This window comes from Macrobrachium rosenbergii, chromosome 56 (genome assembly GCF_040412425.1).
Source record: "Macrobrachium rosenbergii isolate ZJJX-2024 chromosome 56, ASM4041242v1, whole genome shotgun sequence".
In the NCBI taxonomy this organism is placed as follows: domain Eukaryota; kingdom Metazoa; phylum Arthropoda; class Malacostraca; order Decapoda; family Palaemonidae; genus Macrobrachium; species Macrobrachium rosenbergii.
In genome coordinates, this window is record NC_089796.1 from 9,330,963 (window position 1) to 9,349,789 (window position 18,827).

The window sequence follows — 18,827 nt, forward strand, 5'->3', positions numbered from 1 at the left end:
TCCACACCTGCCAGCCCCCATAACCAGTTATATCTGTGGAAAAATTAATCTTTTTCAGTTATGACATGCTTTCAAGTGTCCTCGATGTTTACCCCATATATATATATATATATATATATATATATATATATATATATATATATATATATATATATATATATATATATTGTGCATATGTCTTTTTATACTCTCCGTGATTCATATACAAGCATTAAGCTATAAAGTCCTTTCTCCAATTCTCTCTCTGAAATAATATATTTTCATATATTTACCAAATATTTTAGTTGATAATGGTTCGTCGTCGTGGGCTCGATCTAGAAACCAAAGAACTCAGGACTACAGGGACGTCTTTACACACCGCCGTTGGGCGACAGACAGAGATTCGAGTAAGTATATACATATATATATACAGTATAAATATATTATATCCGAATATACATATATGTTTGCAACAATATGCATATATATATTTTATATATATACACATACAAATATATATATATATAGAGATATATAGAATATATATATAGAGGATATACAATTTATATAGTGTCGGGTATATATATGATCACGTCAATATATATATATAGCCTCCACTGTCTAAATAAGTTTATATATACTCATATATATAATATGCAGTAATTTTGTTTTGTTTCGTTTTGTTCGATTATATATATAAAATCAAATGTACTTTATCCATTCATTCTACCTCATTTAATATATATCCGTTTTAAATCTATATATGCATTATTAATGTGGTTTGTTCTCTCATATATATAACGGGGTACGATATATATACTGTTACACATAAAACGTATATACAGCCCATCTATAGGTTCAAATCAACAGATATATATAGCCGTCAACATGGCCGCGTGGACATATAGCTGCGACTGTCGAAGTATCTTGTTATTCTGACATAAGTGGTGACAATCACGTCGGGAGGTTCCACCATCACTGTCGTGCCGTTACTCATTTAAAACGGATTTTTTCGATCGACTCCAATAAAATCATACTTTGCCATCGAGGTCCTGCAAAGCTGATCGTTGTAAAGCGCTTAAATGATTCTTGAAGAACTCCGGCTTAGGAAGGGTACGGGGCGTGGTTAATCGTGAGGATCGTCGACGCCCATCTCGAGATGTTCAACGGTAGTTGTAATTCAGCAGACGTGGGCGAACCGTCAATTTAGCCCGTGGATAAAGAGCTGCGACTGCTTCAGTATCTGTTATTCTGACGAAAGTGACACTAAGCGGGAAGTTCGGCCGAAATTAAAAATAAGTAACTTTGCTCAGGCCTGCAAGGGCTGATCGCCAGCGTTAGGTCACCTGAAGAACTACTTTGGAACAAAAACACCCAACTCCACTGCAGGATCGTCACCCAACCCCAGATGCCTGATTGTAACTGAAACCCCCCCAAGTCGCTAATTTGAAGACAAAAAGGATCACGTCAACGATGTTTGACTACGTTTCGAAATTAAAAACAAAAACTTTTACTCAAGCCTGGAAAAACACTGCTTTTATGATAAAACACCCACACCCCCACTCCCCACCCCTTTAAGAAAACAAACAGAAAAACACGCCAGAAACCCTTAAATTCCTTGCGAGCGGCAATGGGGACCAAAAACGACGCCAACACCACTGTGTAACTGTGGATAAAAAACCAAACCCCACAGCCTGCATTGGGAAATCTTGATTCACACTTTCAGGGACAAAAAACAGTACAAGAGTCTGACCTTTGAATAAAGAAATTCAAATCCGTTATTTATCTTCCGTGTCATTTTGAAGGTAATTAATGTTTCCAATAGAAAGTAAATATTTTTTCTTTCAATATAAATATTAAAAGTATCAATATCTCCCCAAAATTTTCCACTATAAACTGTTGTTGCAATTTGGGACAAGGACCTGCACGCTGAAAATATAGTCCTTAATAAGGGTTATTATTATTATTATTATCATTTATTATTATTATTATTATCTTGGTTTACTGTTATTTTCATCAGCGTTACTGTTCTTCCTCAAGTACCGTAAAACACTCGACAATAACAAATAATGTTTAAAAAAAATATTTTCATCAGTATATTATACATATCTTCCTATATATATATACATATATACACTATATATATACAATATATATTGGGAGAAACAATACAAATGTACTATATATATAAGTTAATAAACAAGATATAGTAAAAAAGTTATGAAGATGAATGGAAAATTTATCTCAGTTTAAAATTCCCATTCTCACAGATCGAAAATTTTGAAGTGCCTGGTGCTTGCGCCTATAAAGTTAATTATTAAGTCACAAACACTTCGAATTGGATGTCTTGTACTATTTCCAACCTAAATCCTTTACCACTAGATCAAAATCCATCAATGAACAAAATACCGTGTTTAACCGGTAGAGGGCGGTGCCGCCAGTGCACCTCGCAGTGCGCTGTAGAGCAATACTTAGGGTCCTATGCAGCGTCCTTCGGCCCTTGCTGCTACCCCTCTCATTCCCTTTACTGTCTCCTTCATATTCTCTGTCATCCACCATACTTTCCACCTCCTGACAACTGCTTTCATAGCGCAACTGCGAGGTTTCCTCTGTTACACCATCAAAAAGTTTTTACTCTCCAATTCCCTTTCAAGCTAAATGACCTCATAGGTCCCAGCTCGCTTGGCCGTGCCCTAAATTTAACATTCCATTCTTTCGCGTTTAAGGCTTTTTGCTGTCTTCTTCACTATTCGTTAACAGATTTATCAAATATCCCCTGACAATCTCAAATAGGCGTTGCATGTTAGCATTCCCACGCTTTCAAAAAAAAAAAAAAAAAAAATAAAAAAAAATCTAAAAAAACAGCAGGCAGTTATTACAACACATTTTTGTTTCCAAAGGGAGTCACAAATCAGATTCAAGCTCTGTCGCTTCCATTCGATTGTGGGTTTTTATTTGCGTTTAGCACGCCTGTATATTCAACGCTTCGTCTTGCTGACCTCGTGCCAGCAGAACGTGATGTGTATTCTCCTAATCTGTCTCACACATTGCCAACCAAATCTTGCAAGTTATCCTCACAGTGCAACAGAAAAAAAATGCAATTAACACTGTTTATTCTTTTATCTGTCTATTCTTTTAAATACCCTGCCATACCAAAACAGACCCGAGTAATAAACATTTACGATTAACCATTTACTATTATTATTATTATTATTAAAACTCAAAATTTTAATTTTACAATCGACTGGATTTTAATCCATCAGTGTTCATATGTTCTTCCAATAATAACAGAAGGCGAAGATACCCACAGTAGAAAAAATTTAACAAATTCATAAATGTAAAAAAAATAAATAAAAAAAAAGAACTGTTTAGGGGTAGTAATAAGAATAAAAAATATAAGAAAGTTGCTACGTAACTTTAAAGCTACAGCCTCATTCTGCACTCATCCATCTTCCGCAGGATCATGCCCATCTCTTTCCTCAGAATCAGACTCAATCAACCTTTATCGAAAGGTTGAAGGATCAGCCCTTCCCACCAGCAGAATTGAGAGCGTGGCAAATCCCAGGTGACGGGCTGCTTGAGGAAACCAGACAGGTGAGATGCTCAGTTTAGCCAGCAGGTGAAAATTTCCATGTGCAGAGTTGAAGGAAGGCCAGAAGGTGAAAATCGGGCAACCAGTTCATGTGCCAGTTTCAGGAAAAGAGAAACCAGCGGGTGAGATCAGCTAACAGTTCAGCGTTTCAGGAGCCAGAGATCAGCTGTCAGTTCGTGTGCCAGCTGCTTCAGGAAGAAACCAGACAGGTGAAAGATCAGCTGTCAGCTCAGATGCAGCAGCTTCAGGAAGAGGTGAAGAACCAGCTGCTGGGTCTGTCGCAGCAGGTCACCCAGGCCCTTCAAGTCCCAGTGGCTACGTCCGGAAGAGGGCTGGAAACACGGGGAGACCTCGATACCAGGTATGGCTACGGATGTTTTTCTTCTGCTTCTTCTTCTCTGCTAACGCGAGAAAACAAGCCAGTTATTAGAGTAATGGCCTCCCTTCATTCAAGCTTCCAGTGTTCAAAAGGGTATTGGTAAATGCCTGATGCCAAGCGCTGGGACCAAGAGATCAAGAAATTGAACAAGGTTTTAAGGTATCAGGGAAAAATGGCTGTGAAATTATTACAATGGAGGATGAAAGAAAAGGTGCAAATCAGGGGTTGCAGCCTGCCATCCCCTAAGTGATAGAAAAAAGGCCCTCTACCACCAAGGTCAAAGGGTAAATCCAGGAATTCAGATAATGGTTTACAGTCTTACCTCTGAATCTCAAAATTTCAGGTAATCACGTTTTGATGAACAAAGGAAAAATGCAAACCTCTGCCATCTACTATTCCCAAAAGTTACTCAAACTCTAACTAAATTTACTGAAAAGGCTGGCAAATTTAGGTTTGGTTTCTTGGCCTGGAACATTCCACAAGGCTTGCTAGACACTATAGTTCCTCTCCCTGAAAAACACACTCCCGTCTCTCCAAAACCGAATCACCAGTTGGAAACAAATGACCCATTTGAGTGAAGTTTTCCTAAAAATTTCATATATAAACGTTTGCTTCATTCAGTTGACAAATACAAACCTCACCAAAATCATTTACTCCTTGGTGAATGTAAAAACAGGGAAGAATAAAAGTTCAGCTGAAAACCCCTTCCTAACTCAAGCTTTTAATAAGGAAAACTTGACAAGAACAAAACTCATAGTAAATGGTCTTATCCAGCACAGAGAAAAAAAACCGTTAAGATGGACAAAAAATAAAGTCAAGTGACTGGACTTAACTAACCAGGACTGACAGAATCTACCAAAAGGTCTGAAGGGAAAATAGTAATGGAAAGATTTGGACACAGTTTGATTGCATTACCGAGGGAGCTGTGAATCGTCTCTTGAGGAAGGAGGGTTATAGGAACAGGAGAAATTCCCAGGAAGCTTTAGTCAGGATTAAGAATGGCTGAACAAAACATGTTGGTTTCTTTCCTTGAAATCTTATGTTTAAGAATGACAAATGTTTCAATCTTATATCATAATAACAAATATATTAAACAGAATTAGATCCAAATGAAATTTAATACATTTATTTTATATAAAGCAGAGACCAGAGAATATAGCAAAACGCTAAAACCATCATTTTTATGAGAAATATCAACAGTTTAAAAAAGTTTAGAAAAATTATTGCATTTTGGTAAACATGAAAGCTAATAACATTCTCTCTCTATTCCGTTTTTTTTTCTCAACAAAGGCCTCAGGATTGCGACCTCCTCCGATCAGGAAGAAACAAAGTGGAATCTACACAATTTATCCTCAAACGTGAGTAGGACAAGAAATTCTTTTTTCCGTTTTATCAGAAAAAACACTTTAAAATTCACAAAATCAATAAAAATCAAATAAAATTAGCTACGTTTTAGTGGCAAGTAAAACTAACATGAACTAGATATTACCACTTGAAGCATAAATAATATAAACATAACTTAATTGGGATCGTTACTAGCACAAACAATATATACATATACATATATATATATATATATATATATATATATATATATATATATATATATATATATATATATATATATATATATGTAATGTATACATGTATATATATATATATATATATATATATATATATATAATCATAACTACTATAAGTATATACATACCTTTGAATATATGGTTATAATTATGACAGCTTGTCTATTCTATATTCTAATGGATGTAATGTAACACGTGTGTTTGTCAAGGCTTGTGTGTGTTCAGCATAACTCCGAAACACACTGAGCAATTTCAGCCAAACTTGGTACATACATCCTGACTTACTACTGGGAAAAAATCAAAGGCATCACCAAAGAGTAGGGTGGGAAGGGGGTTATGCAAAATTATGATATTATGTCTAATCCATAGTCTTTGAGATCATTAGATAAATACAATCCACATTTAAGTCTAAGTTCAGCCCCGATAAGGATGTGGGGGTGATTGGGATGAGATATTTGTCAAAAGGCTAGATGCATGGATAACATAAGTTTAGCGTTAGCAAATAACTTAACAGACCAATGTCTTACAAAAAGTTTGCTGCATATTTATGCTGTCATTCCATAGTTTATATATATATATATATATATATATATATATATATATATAAAACATAATACTATATATATATACATTATATATATGTGTATATATATATATATATACATATATATATATATATATATATATATATATATATATATATATATATATATATATAATTTAACTGGGGAGAGACCAAACATATATACAGTTTGCTGCAGTAGTAAAGGCGTGTATGTTTGTAACAGCTATCAAGTTTACGTATGTTTATCACATGATGCATATCAAGGCTAAATTACGGACAATAAATATAAAAACGTCACTTGTACAACGGAAAATCTTTAAAAATTTTCCAACATTTACAAATACAATTAAAACAATATATAGACACCTACCAAAGGTAAGAGCTAAAAAGTGATAAAATGTAATAGGAGAATGTGGTGATAAATGTATGTATGTATGTTTGTGTGGATATGGGTGTTTGGTGTTGGTATGGGGTGTTTTACTATACCATCAACTCGTATATATATATATCCAATAGTTTTAAAATATATCCAATATCGAACATTGGATAGTTATATGATAATATGACAGCCCGTCCCAGGCTGACACTTATGAACTAGTTACATTTCAGGAACTTGGAAGCCTCCTTCACATCGTAGGTTGATTTTGTTGGTAATTTTTATAAATAACGTTGGTTCAGGGGGAAAGTCCTTGAAGTAAAAAGAACGTATATTTAATTTACGGGATCGATGATTTACATGAAACCTAAATATAGATTTCTTTTTAAAATTATGCCATGTAGAAATACAGCATAAATACTTCATTTGGATCGTATGGGAAGAGGTTTTTTTTCATTTTTGATGTTAGGAGCTTATTAAGCCAAATCAAAGTGGGATTCAAACAAGGCATTGTTCGTGCTCACCCATGTTAAAATGTAAAATGCTTATTTCAAGAGGATGTTCTTAAGTTAAGGATATCCTTGACCTTAATGGTCAGTCAGGCTGATCTCCTTCCTGTTCGATCAGAGATGATGTACAAATTTTTCATTTCCTGATTTCTTTTTAAGTTTTAATAGACCTTTCTTGTCACCTTTTAAAATTTGCTGAGGATTATAACCTTCTTTATAATGATTCTTGTTCCAGGTGGAGGGGATGGCTTGGAAGCCCTTTTTCGGCTGCTCTTTTATCGAACTCCCTGGAGGGAGCAGTATTTGACAAGTAACCGGACACTTACTTTATCAAAGATTGGCGACATTTTGTTTAAAGCAATTAATGCTGATTCCTGTTTAGAATTTGCAGTAAATGTTTTATTAGGGAAAGCGTATCTACCATTTCGTTTGTATCACTAGGAAAAGATAATAGTCTTAAACCAATTCTGAAAAAGCTTTTAGCCTTGGACACCAATTTTTCAGCTCGTGAGGCTAGGGATAAATTCTCCTCTTTGCTCTCCGACGTTCCATCCAGCTGGTCAGCTTTCGTAAAAAGTTTTCTTGGCTAATTTCTTCGCAGCAATTGTTTTCCACCTACTCTTTCCACTTAAATTGTTTGACTGCTAATCAAAAGGACGAAACCTTTTCACTTGTCCCATGATTATATCTTTGTTGTTAAAAATTGTGCCTATAGACAAGATGTTTATAATATAATGGCGAATTTAAGCTACCTGGACCCATTTTTTCACCACTTTCTAATTTCTTTATAATTGCCACTTTTGTTTCCACCTGTGGACGTAGTCTTGCTGCCTTTTACCACCGCCAATATCTTCTCTTATTTTACAGCAGGCCAGGTTAGCCATGATAGATAAAGGATGGACTTGTATTTCTGATAAAATGATTTAAAATTAATCTGAGCACAAGAGATGACGTCTTACCCACTTGTATAGGATCAAGAGTCTAGGATGGAGTACTGGCGTATTGGCATCTGTTTGTTACTCACCGCTGTTCAGCGGCAAATTCGTCTGTTTATTTTTTCCGTGACTTTTTGGTCACTTTAACTCTAAGGATGTTCTCTCAGACTTGGAACCTCTGAACAAATTTTAATTTACAATCAAGGTTGTTCGTATCTCTGAAAGTTCGAATAATCATGATGAAAGTTCATAAGAACACATGCCTTTACAACTTTGTATATATAATATATATATGTGTATGTATGTGTGTGTATACATATACATATATATATGTATGTATGTATATATAAATAAATAAAATAAATATATAAAAATATATACGAATATATATATAACATCGTATTCAGTGCTGCGAGGCGTGTGTCGACTGTGTGTCGTCCTTTGCCTACAAAGTCGACATAAGTAAAGGACGAAACAGTAAGCAGATCAATGTTATATATATATTATGTATATGTATATGTATATGTATAATATTATATCGTATATATATATATATATTGTTTATATATTCATCGTTTCCATATTTTTTCGTGATTCAGTTATATATATGTATATATAAAAATAAAATTTGCTTTTTATTCCAGTTGTGGAATTGCGGGCGAAGGGTCGATGTCTGGTGTGACATGGACGAAGAAAAGGAGCCGACGATGGCGGATGGACCGTTGTCCTTCTCCGAAGACCTCTTGATACCCAGGTGAACTTCGACAGAGGATGGCGCGATTACAGCAATTGGATTTGGCAGTCCAGACACAGAGTACTGGATAGGTGAGGCTCTTCCAGTTTCCACAGGCTCTTTGTTTGAAATGAAACATCAATAGAGGCAGGTTTTACTGGAAATATTTTTCTGTTTTTAATAGTGAACAACTAAATTATCTCATTCCTTTTTGTCTTTTTGTTGGTTCCTATAAACTTGTCTTTCCTTGTCATTTAAGCTTTGGTGTTGTTTTCTTGCATCTGCTGCCTTACTCCAATAACCCGGCCTTCAAAGATGCTTTGTGGATTAACTCCCACTCCTTTCCTTTCTTGCTTCATTTTATTGTTTTCACAGGAAAGGACGAAATATTTCATTATTAAAACTATGATGGAATGCTGTACAACGTCTCATAAAATATTAAACAGTTATCAATTTAACTAGTGGCCCTGCATTGGCTTGGTCTCGCATTTATTTACCAAACGCTAAGATCGTCGAAGTTGTTACAAAATTTGGTGATCAGGTGATTCAGAAATGGCAAATGTCCTCCAACTGTTGCTTCTGTGACAAGTGCCACCTCGACCTGTAAGGGGCTGCACGAAGAAGACTCAGCATCCGTGGTGTTTCAAAATACAGTTTTTTACCCACAAACATAAATGCGGATATTCATTTATAACCAGAAGTATATTTATGTATTTATTTCGAGGTGAACCGAGTTTCCGTAAAAACCAATCACCGAACAAAATCTAATTCCGTTTTAATCAATAACACACTCGGCTCAAGCCCATTGATGCGCAGTACCAGAATATCATTATTCATATTATTATCATTTTACTCATGCATTGTAGAACAAGCTACGAGACATCATCGATTTCAAAGCAGGTTCAGTAAGATAGAAACCTCATATTTGTATAAAATACTGTAGAAAAGCAGAGCCCAAATAGAAATATACATCAAAGCATAATTAATCATAGTTATAAAAATAAACTAACCCAAAGAAAGAAACGTATTTTGAAAGCATAGATAATAAATAACAGGTACAAAAATCAATCAAAACAAAAGGTAAATAAATAAACAGATATAAGCATAACATAAGCAAGCCAAGCTTTCACATTGGTGACAGTGCCCCTTGATCAACAGGAAACGAAGCGCTCCACGCCCTCACGAATGGAGCAACCCAAGTGCTCCGGGTGGACATGACCGACTGGGACAGGGAGTCCCGGTACGCCCAGTACAGCTCCTTCCACGTCGCCGACAGAGATCACGATTACCGACTCCGAGTAGGGACGGTCTCCGGGACAGCTGGGGATGCCCTCAGAAAGCATGATAACATGCTCTTCTCCACTCCCGACAGAGATAATGATATTCACGGTGAGTTAATAGCTTTTGAGGTGTAGCGCTTTGCATGTGTAGATGGGAGGGGGGCGGCCGAAATGCAGTTCATGAGCTTTCTTTGCTGGTAAAAGAAACAGCTGATGCTGTGAAACTTTGAATGTGAAACTTTTCTTACTGAGAGCAAGCAGATTTCCTGAACAGCAGCACCAGTGTGCAGTGAATGTGCTTTGCTGTTGAACTTCCCCCGTTCCAGAGGCCCTTTATTCCTCACATCACTGGACTGTGGAACAGCCTCCCTTCAGAGGATGTTGTGCAACTGGAACTTGAGAAGTTCAAGCAAAGGTGCAATGCATAACGACCCCAGTACAATTCTCGTTGTCACTTTTAATAAACTAAAGTAATCCTTCTATTATATGGATTAATAGAGACAAGGGTCCGTCAGATAATGGTAAATTCCGAATAATGGCAAGTAAAATAAATCTAGCGGTATCTAAGGGCAACTCTGTACCCCTCCTCACCTAACCCTGTCAATACCACATAACTGTAAACACTCAGTATGCTTATAAACAACAACCATCATGCTTTGAACTGAAAAGTTTATGCAAAAGGCAATTATCTACCTTTTCTCCCCATATCTGTAACAAAATATGCTGCATAAATACACATTGAAAAAAAATGCAGCCCCCTTCATTTTCTCTCCCTACTAATTGACAGTCCACAGCCTACCATGGTTTTATGACCTTTAATTTGCAAAAGTCAATCTGGCTATTACAACTGTACTTAACCCAATAACCGTTTTCTGTGGGAAGCAGCTTCCGTGCCCCCAGCTGTCAGCGAAGAGCGCGGGCAGCAAACATTTAGGCTACCCAGACTGTCAGCAAAAAGTAAAAAACACAACATGGCAACTACTCTACCCGGTGTGCTATGTTTTGAGTGCTTTTTTTTATCAGTTTCTGTATCTTGTTCCATATATTTTAACCAATATAAGACTAAGATATATACGGCCGTTCCCTTTCATCACTATCTCGTATTTATGCGTCTTCTCTTTCCAGCCATGATACTAATGATAATTTATCCCTTGGCTGTAAGATTATCAGCGTGGCGACATTTGGAAAATAATTCTCTTAAAACCTACCCTTTTTTGACGTTCTAGAATTTATAAATACTAGGTTACAACAATTGGTCATTCGAAACAAAATTGGTACTAATTATCAGATTTTTCTTTGACAGGCCATATAATGGCTCATATTCAAGTTGTTTCCAAAAGATCTTGCATAAAGTAATCCGTATAATCCCGTCTTTGAGCTAAAACTAGACTCAGGTTATGAATTCTACATCATCCGCGCTGCATGTCTGTTTTTTAAATAAAGAAGTTTTAAATCAAAGAAACAAGGAACTGGAATCTTTCAAAAGGACTCGGTATAATTCCGGGCCCTAATGTCAAGCCCACCAAATTCACCGCGGGTGGGAGGTAACTAGAGCTGTAAACAGCGACCGATAATTTCAGTCAAAGGACACCTACATCTAAAATACCACCTACGTCGCCACCTTACGAATTTCCATATTCGCCAGTTATCAATATTATAAAAATGTCCAATATCTAGCCCAGACTCACAAATGAAAGTAAATGATACAATGCGATAAAAAAAAAAACCGGTTATTGACTCCTCAAGTAATGGCAGTTTGTAAATTACCTCGGCCTTGTCCCGGAATGGTATTTCTTGTGGACAGCCCGTGGGCGGCGGGGGGGATAAGTCGGATTTTAGGACCGGATTAATCCCGAACTGAATGCAGATGAACTTTAGTCAGATAGTAAGTCAGGAAGACGTTTGGTAACGTAGCTAATGAATGCCATGTTGCATGGACAGTGTTTTTATGTGCACTGTAAATCTATACATAAATACACACACATGCATATATATATGTGTGCGTGTGTGTGTGTAAACATCATATTGTCTCCGTTCTCTGATCCGTATGCTAATTGTATTTTTAATACCGTTGTCAGAATTCTCTACCATTATGAATTATCAATGCTAAAGTTTTTAGGTTTGTATTACTGTATACGACTTCCAGTGTTCAAAGGAAGGTAAAGAACAACACAAAGAAAATAGTTATCGCTCTCTCTCTCTCTCTCTCTCTCTCTCTCTCTCTCTACGATTAAAGGCACAATTCAATGAAGAAAATGACGATACCGACTAATTTCATCATTTACTTTTGACAAATTTCTTGTATCGATGCAATGCCACTACACTGTAGTCAATTACGAAATCTGTTTCCCGGAAATCACCGGCAACCCGTTCACAGTCATCATAGACAGACAGACCTCTCTTGGCTGTCTTGGCCTTGCTGTCTGTCCGTGTCCGTCTGCTTTCGTTTGTAAGTGACAGATTTTCGTCATTGTCGTTGTCGGATGAATTTTCACCATTGCCTCTTCTGTAAGGGTTTTGTACATAACTTTCATATGGTTTATTGCACATGCGCATTGTTTCATGTATAAGTTTGTTCGTTCTGTATCCTACCCTTTGTTCTGTGACGTTCCAGAATTTATTGATAAGTAACGACAATTACTAATTCGAATTATATTTATATATATATATATATATTATATATATATATATATATATATATATATATATATATATATATATATATATATATATATATCTACGTGTGTGTGTACGTGTATATAGCGATATAAGCATAACGTACACAGCTTTTGAAGTAATTTTCATGAAATGATAAAATTGAATTAATGAAATAATTTACAATTATTGCCAATTTTAGCAATTTTAGAATAAACAAACAAAACAATTTGCGGTCGTTATTCAGAATGAAGTGTATCTGGAGTTCAGTCACATGCCCTGAACATGTCGCAAAATAATAAAATTTGTCAAGTGAGATATTTTTATATTTCAGTCAGAATAAATGTCAATGCATTACAATTAATTATCGTTTTTCATTTGCACCAGAGCTGGAAAAGTTTAACGGAGGATGAAAGTAACACACGACCCATACTAAGCTGGATTACATAGGATTACAGCCCTTCCACCCCCTGCATTGAAAGTCCAAAGTTCCCAGTAAGAGAACGAACCCGTCAGAGAACGAACCAGTCCAGCAGAGTAGTGTCTCACTATAGCTTGCGATGTAGCCGCGATTGGCGGATTCCCGCATCAGATTAGGAAAATCAGGAAAATTAGGATAAAAGTGGATCAGGAGGAAGTGTTGTTGTTTGGATATGGTCAACAAGACTTCCTGGGACCTAGAGAAAACATATTTTAGTGGATGAACCTTGAAAGGAAGGGAGGAAAAATCAATCATATATATATATGTACCAAATGCCACAGTCAAAACATCTGCTCTCCGTATATATACGTACTAAACAGCTCAGGTAGGTTTGGCGCACTACGTATATATACGTACTAAACGGTTAAATGGTTAAGATAAAGGTAATGGTAATGAAACTTATTTTACCTACAGAATCTATTCATACTGTATTTTATACTGATTTCACCATATTATATAAAAAAAAAAAAACGATCGCCCCACCATTTGTAATGTTTCCGTGCTCAGATTCAGCTGATTGAGCCCACTACCGAGACAATTAGGAAAAGAATTTTTATTGCTAAAAGAAATGAATGTAATAATGGAATTATTTTCATTTTTGTACATAAATGTAAAATGGGTGTAGCGAAGGCATGAGTAAGAGTCAGCGTCTACAAACTTGCTGATTTATTCAGACAACAAACAGACAGCTCAATAACTCTTGCGAGCAAAGATATAGGTGAACGAAAACAGATGTCACCACACAATCATTTGTGTTTGTTAACAAAGGAATTTATACATATAACTTGATATACAAGACAAGACTGAAGCTTTGGTGCATATGGCTGAAATGCTGACATTGTAATGTGTATGGTATTAAAGATACATTTAACAAGACGATAATATGACTGGAGACATATGTATAAAAGATGCGTGACGTATGCTGTGTTTCTTGTGTCTGGGTACTTTAATCTTAATTATTTGTTTTCCACTGCTACAGATATGACTAGAGTCAAATTAGCCCAAAAGAGGTCTTCTTGATGCCATATTTTCTTTGGAACTGGACCGTCATCCATTCTTTTAAAAATGCCATCTAATGTAGTCTTTTCCTACTTATGTTGTAAATGGAATCAGTCTTTGCACTATTCAGGACCTCCACATTTTCCACTTAATGATGTTTGTGTACCGTAGGGATTTTTTTTCAAGCTGTGACAAAGAAAGCTTAGCGAGTTCTTTTGAGCTGGTGACAAAGATGGGCCAAATAGTAAGTAGGATTTATCTTGGAATGGAATGGATATTAAAATGTAGGCCACAGGCGAAGCATTAGCACTTATGAGGCCATTCAGCGATGAAACGCAAATTGACAGTAGAAACGTCATGAAGGTGTAACGGGGGGAAAACCTCGCAGTTGCACTATGAAACAAAGTAAGTATAGCTTAGTTTTACCAGACCACTGAGCTGATTAACAGCTCTCCTAGGGCTGGCCGAAGGATGAACATTTTACGTGGCTAAGAATTAATTGGTTGCTTAGCAACGGGACCTACAGCTTATTGTGGGAATCTGAACCACCTTATAGCGAGAAATGAATTTCTATCACCAGAAATAAATTCCTCTAACTCTTCATCAGCCGGCCGGGGAATTGAACTCGGGCCCATCGAGTGACAGTCCGCAGCTCTACCAACTCACCCAACGAAGAGCTGCACTATGAAACAATTTTTTAGGAGAGGGTGGATAGGATGACGGAAGAAAGAGAATATGAACGAAGGTGCAGTAAAAGAAATGAAAGGGGTTGTAGCTAGGGGCCGAAGGGACACTGCAAAGAATCTTAGGTAATGCCTACAGTGCAACGCTTAAGGTAAGAACTTATCTTGCCACTGAAGGTGGTGGTTCCAACTTGAGATGGACTGGAATGCCCATGGGAGTTCTTAATCTTGCTGAAGTGTGCGTGCGTGTGTGTGTGTTTGTATGTCTGTCTGTGCACTTGATTGTGCCAAAAGACTCAATGTGACGGTCAGTGATTTAGAAAAAGCATGCATAAGCAACCAAGAAATGCAGCAGAGATGTAAAAGTTGGGTACACACTGTGAGCAGTAATGCTCGACGTAGTTATTCAGTAATTCATATTTTCTCTGTTATAAACCTATTTCCATTTCATTTTAGTCTTATACACCATTTTTTTCTTCATTCATCCTGATTTTTCGTTTTTCACACCTTAAATTTTTCCCTGGTCATACAAACTACATCTTAACTTCAGCCAGTAATACACCTTATTTTCCCAAGTCAAAAAAATTTGGTATTTCCCGATTTTAGTCTTAATACCCTCTTTTTCTTCCACCGCAGATTCTAGTAACTGCGCTGATTATTTCAACAGTGGTTTGGTTTGAAAAATGTATCTACGCGAGTCCAACGAACCCACTTCTGAGCAAGCAGAAAAGCGTGAAGGGGATAACCTGGAAGTCGTTCCACGATGACTGGACCACGCTGAAAAGCATCACCTTTAAAGTGAAGCCAGCTATGTGTCATACGGGATAATTTCTTTCAGTAATAAAGCATGGCAATTATGATACCAACAGCCTTAAAAACAGTGTCAATCTGTACGTAACAAAACTTGTTTCAAAAGACTGTAAAGGGAACCTGATAGAACACTAACAAAATAAAGAATTTTGTAAACTGCGAGCACATAGTAGTCTACTGGGTATTCTTGAGCAAGAGCCCTCGCTGGCTTGCCTACTCAATCATGAGCACTCTGGTGTTATGCAAATATCTAATGGATCCATCACTGTTCTGCTTTTCCTTAGCCTACTCAAAGTAACAGGGTAAATGCCAGGAGGATGTGGGAATGCTCTATTTTATACCAAGTTTCTTTGATTTGGGAGAATTTCTAAAGCAAAAAACGGCTTATACTGCCCCCATCCCCCTTACCCACTCCTCTCTAAGACAATTCTAAATAATGAAAGGGGGAGAAGACACCATTAAGGCCCTCGAGGAGGTCTATAGCCCCAACATTATCTTTCGAAGTTACAAAGTTACCGACCTTGATGTCATCAGAAAAAGGGCTTCATTAGTTTAACTGAAGTCCCTATCTCTTACAGATCAAAATATATTGCGAAAGTTAATGTTGAGTACTACATGTATAGCCAATGAAGCCATAATTTCGTTTTTCGGCAAAGTTCTCACACAATATATGAAAAAATGACAATGCTCTCTGACAGACAGATGGAGCAGATGGACGATCCCTCTTCCCGAATTTCTATGCATAGTGGTCTACCTCTGCACCAAGCTTGACTGAAAAGACTTGTGTGCGCAAGCGTATTTCTGATGACAAGGTGAGTGTGACAGACTCTGACAGACAGACAGAAGGGCTAATGATAGGGGAAATAATAAGTGATAATTAAAACTAAAGAAGCATTCGAAATATTTTTTGAATTTTAGAAAAAGAAATCATTCGGGAGCTGAGTAGATATAGTGCGGGCCTGATAAATCTCTGGTCAGTGGTTTACTTAAACCACTGACCTGTCTTTTGCCACGCAAACAACATATTTACTCTGCTCTTCAAAGACGAAGGTTGTCTTTATCATGCTTCTAGTCGAGGCTACCGGCTTCTAACACATACTGCCCCCCTCACTGATCTCGAGCCTCGAAGAGGGGCATTAAATTTGTACTCACTTCTGGTATGGCAGGGAGCAGTTAAGCCACAGATATGGCTTCAGTAGGGCCGCTATGATTCCGAAGTATATGCAGTAGTATACTGGTTCCCCTTATTCTGTTCCCTCTGACTGAGTGGGCGTTATGTTGGCCTGGCAAATCATTGGTCAACAGTCCAAATGTCAAAAGAGGAGTTTTGTCTTTATCATTATTATTATCATTATTATTCTCAGTTATTTTGATAAGAGCTTTGATATACACTTCTAGATTCATAGGGCTCGGTCGAATGAGAAGGGAAATCTGGGCCAAGTCTAATCTAAGAAGTGGATATTTGTGTGGGAGGTGATAAAAGTGAACAGATGAAAAAGGTAAAAAAATACCTAATGCAAAATGGCTGCCTCTGTTATTTTACCTGATAATGACAGCAATATCATCATCAGCAGCAGTGACAGTGACGATATAGCAATGATAATTTCCTCAGTCTTCTCTCACAACGAGAGAAAATTGGCATCACCTTGTTGAATATTACATCCACCGAATACTACGTAAAAGTCAAAATCTGACAGAGAAATGGACTGGGAACGGGATTACGCGCTATAAGATTTCCCTTTTCCCTCAGTTACTGTGAATAACGAAGTATCCTCCCTTACTAAGAGAAAGATGCAAATAAATAATGGGGAGAACCGATATTACCTAGAAGTAGATTAGACACTTCGACCTCTCTCACACCTCCAGACATTATTATTATTATTATTATTATTATTATTATTATTATTATTATTATTATTATTATTGTAACCTGACCACTGAGATATAAATCTAGACTCCTGAATTCTGGCCTTTCGACCTGTTTATATCATCGTGTGGGGAGAATGACCTTGAGGTCTGGGTACTGGTTGGTCAAGGGATTATAACTTAATCATTTTCAGGGCGTTGGCGTTGTTTTCGGTACAAAGAGCATGTATGATAACAAAAGCAAAACTTTAAACATGTGGTTAAATAAATATTCAAAATACAATATCATATGCTTAGTGTGTCCTTAAATTTGTGTTTGAAATTCAGTAAAATCTTACAATTTAGTTTACAAATGCAGAAAATACGGTACAAAAACAAATAAACATTTTTATAACGGATATGTATAAGGTACAAATAAACAAATGTCTATGTATACATAAATGTGTCCGAATGCTCTTCGCTAATTAACGGCTCGAGGTTCGTGTTAGGCAGGGGCCTCAGCGACTTAAGTAAGCATGTTACTTGACCTTTGCTGGGCGCTCTTGTATCCCCTATAAGGGGCGTGCTATAGCGGCCACCGAGAATGAGGTCTCTGTGGCCACGGTGCTATCTGGTCCCTGTTGGCCAGCGCATTCCTTCTCCTGCTGGAGGGAAGTATATGATCCGACTCTTGTTGAATATTCAGGGTCGGTTTCTGAATAGCGAGGCTTACGGCTTCGGCTGTCAAGAGGCGACCATAGTTATCCTCTCTGTGTACGACCTGGGTGCCTACTATCAGCTCTTTTTAGAGATGGCTTCCTGTCGTGAACATCTATGTATATAATGTTGATGAATGGCCCCTTGATTTCTATGAGCCATCATCATACGTCCCCGAAGGGTCGTTGCAGTGTGGCCGATGTAGTTTTGGCTGTGAGATTTACACATCTCTGGACAAGTGAATTTGTAAACTGCGTTCGTGCACATCTCCTTCGGTCTTTCCCGAGCGGTGTTGCTTTTCATTATTAGGGCCGCTGCAAGGCTAGGCTTACTATATATTCTGAGGCTTATTTTGTGGTCAGGGGCTTTTGGGGTTACGCCTCTGTTTACTATCCCACGTAGTGTGCGGCATTCCTCTTTGTGTGCAGACCCATCATATTATTGTAAGCCACGGTAAATAATCAGACTCTCCTCCAGGATACCCTGCTTTCCTCCTTGTTCGTCGTCGCGTTGGGTTGGTTAAAGTCATCCATTTTCTTTCTTATTGCCGTTTCACTTATTTGATCTGCACAGCCGTTGTTTTTCAAAAATTAGCGAATTCAGTGAAGTTCGTTATGTGTCTCTCCACGATGTGATGTGTGTGAAGGCTCTACTTACATACGTACTCACTATATATATATATATAAATACATATATATATATATAT

At 37.1% G+C, this 18,827-nt stretch overlaps 1 protein-coding gene across 1 annotated transcript; it reads left to right on the plus strand.

Annotated features, from left to right (window-relative positions):
• The first annotated feature begins 290 nt into the window (after positions 1 to 290).
• LOC136836647 (fibrinogen-like protein 1) lies at positions 291 to 15,567 on the plus strand. The gene is given in 8 exon segments (XM_067101116.1): positions 291 to 386; positions 3,439 to 3,573; positions 3,658 to 3,932; positions 8,583 to 8,613; positions 8,616 to 8,708; positions 8,710 to 8,743; positions 9,810 to 10,040; positions 15,386 to 15,567. Coding segments are annotated over 8 exon segments (939 nt in total). The 3' UTR covers positions 15,430 to 15,567.
• Positions 15,568 to 18,827: the final 3,260 nt, after the last annotated feature.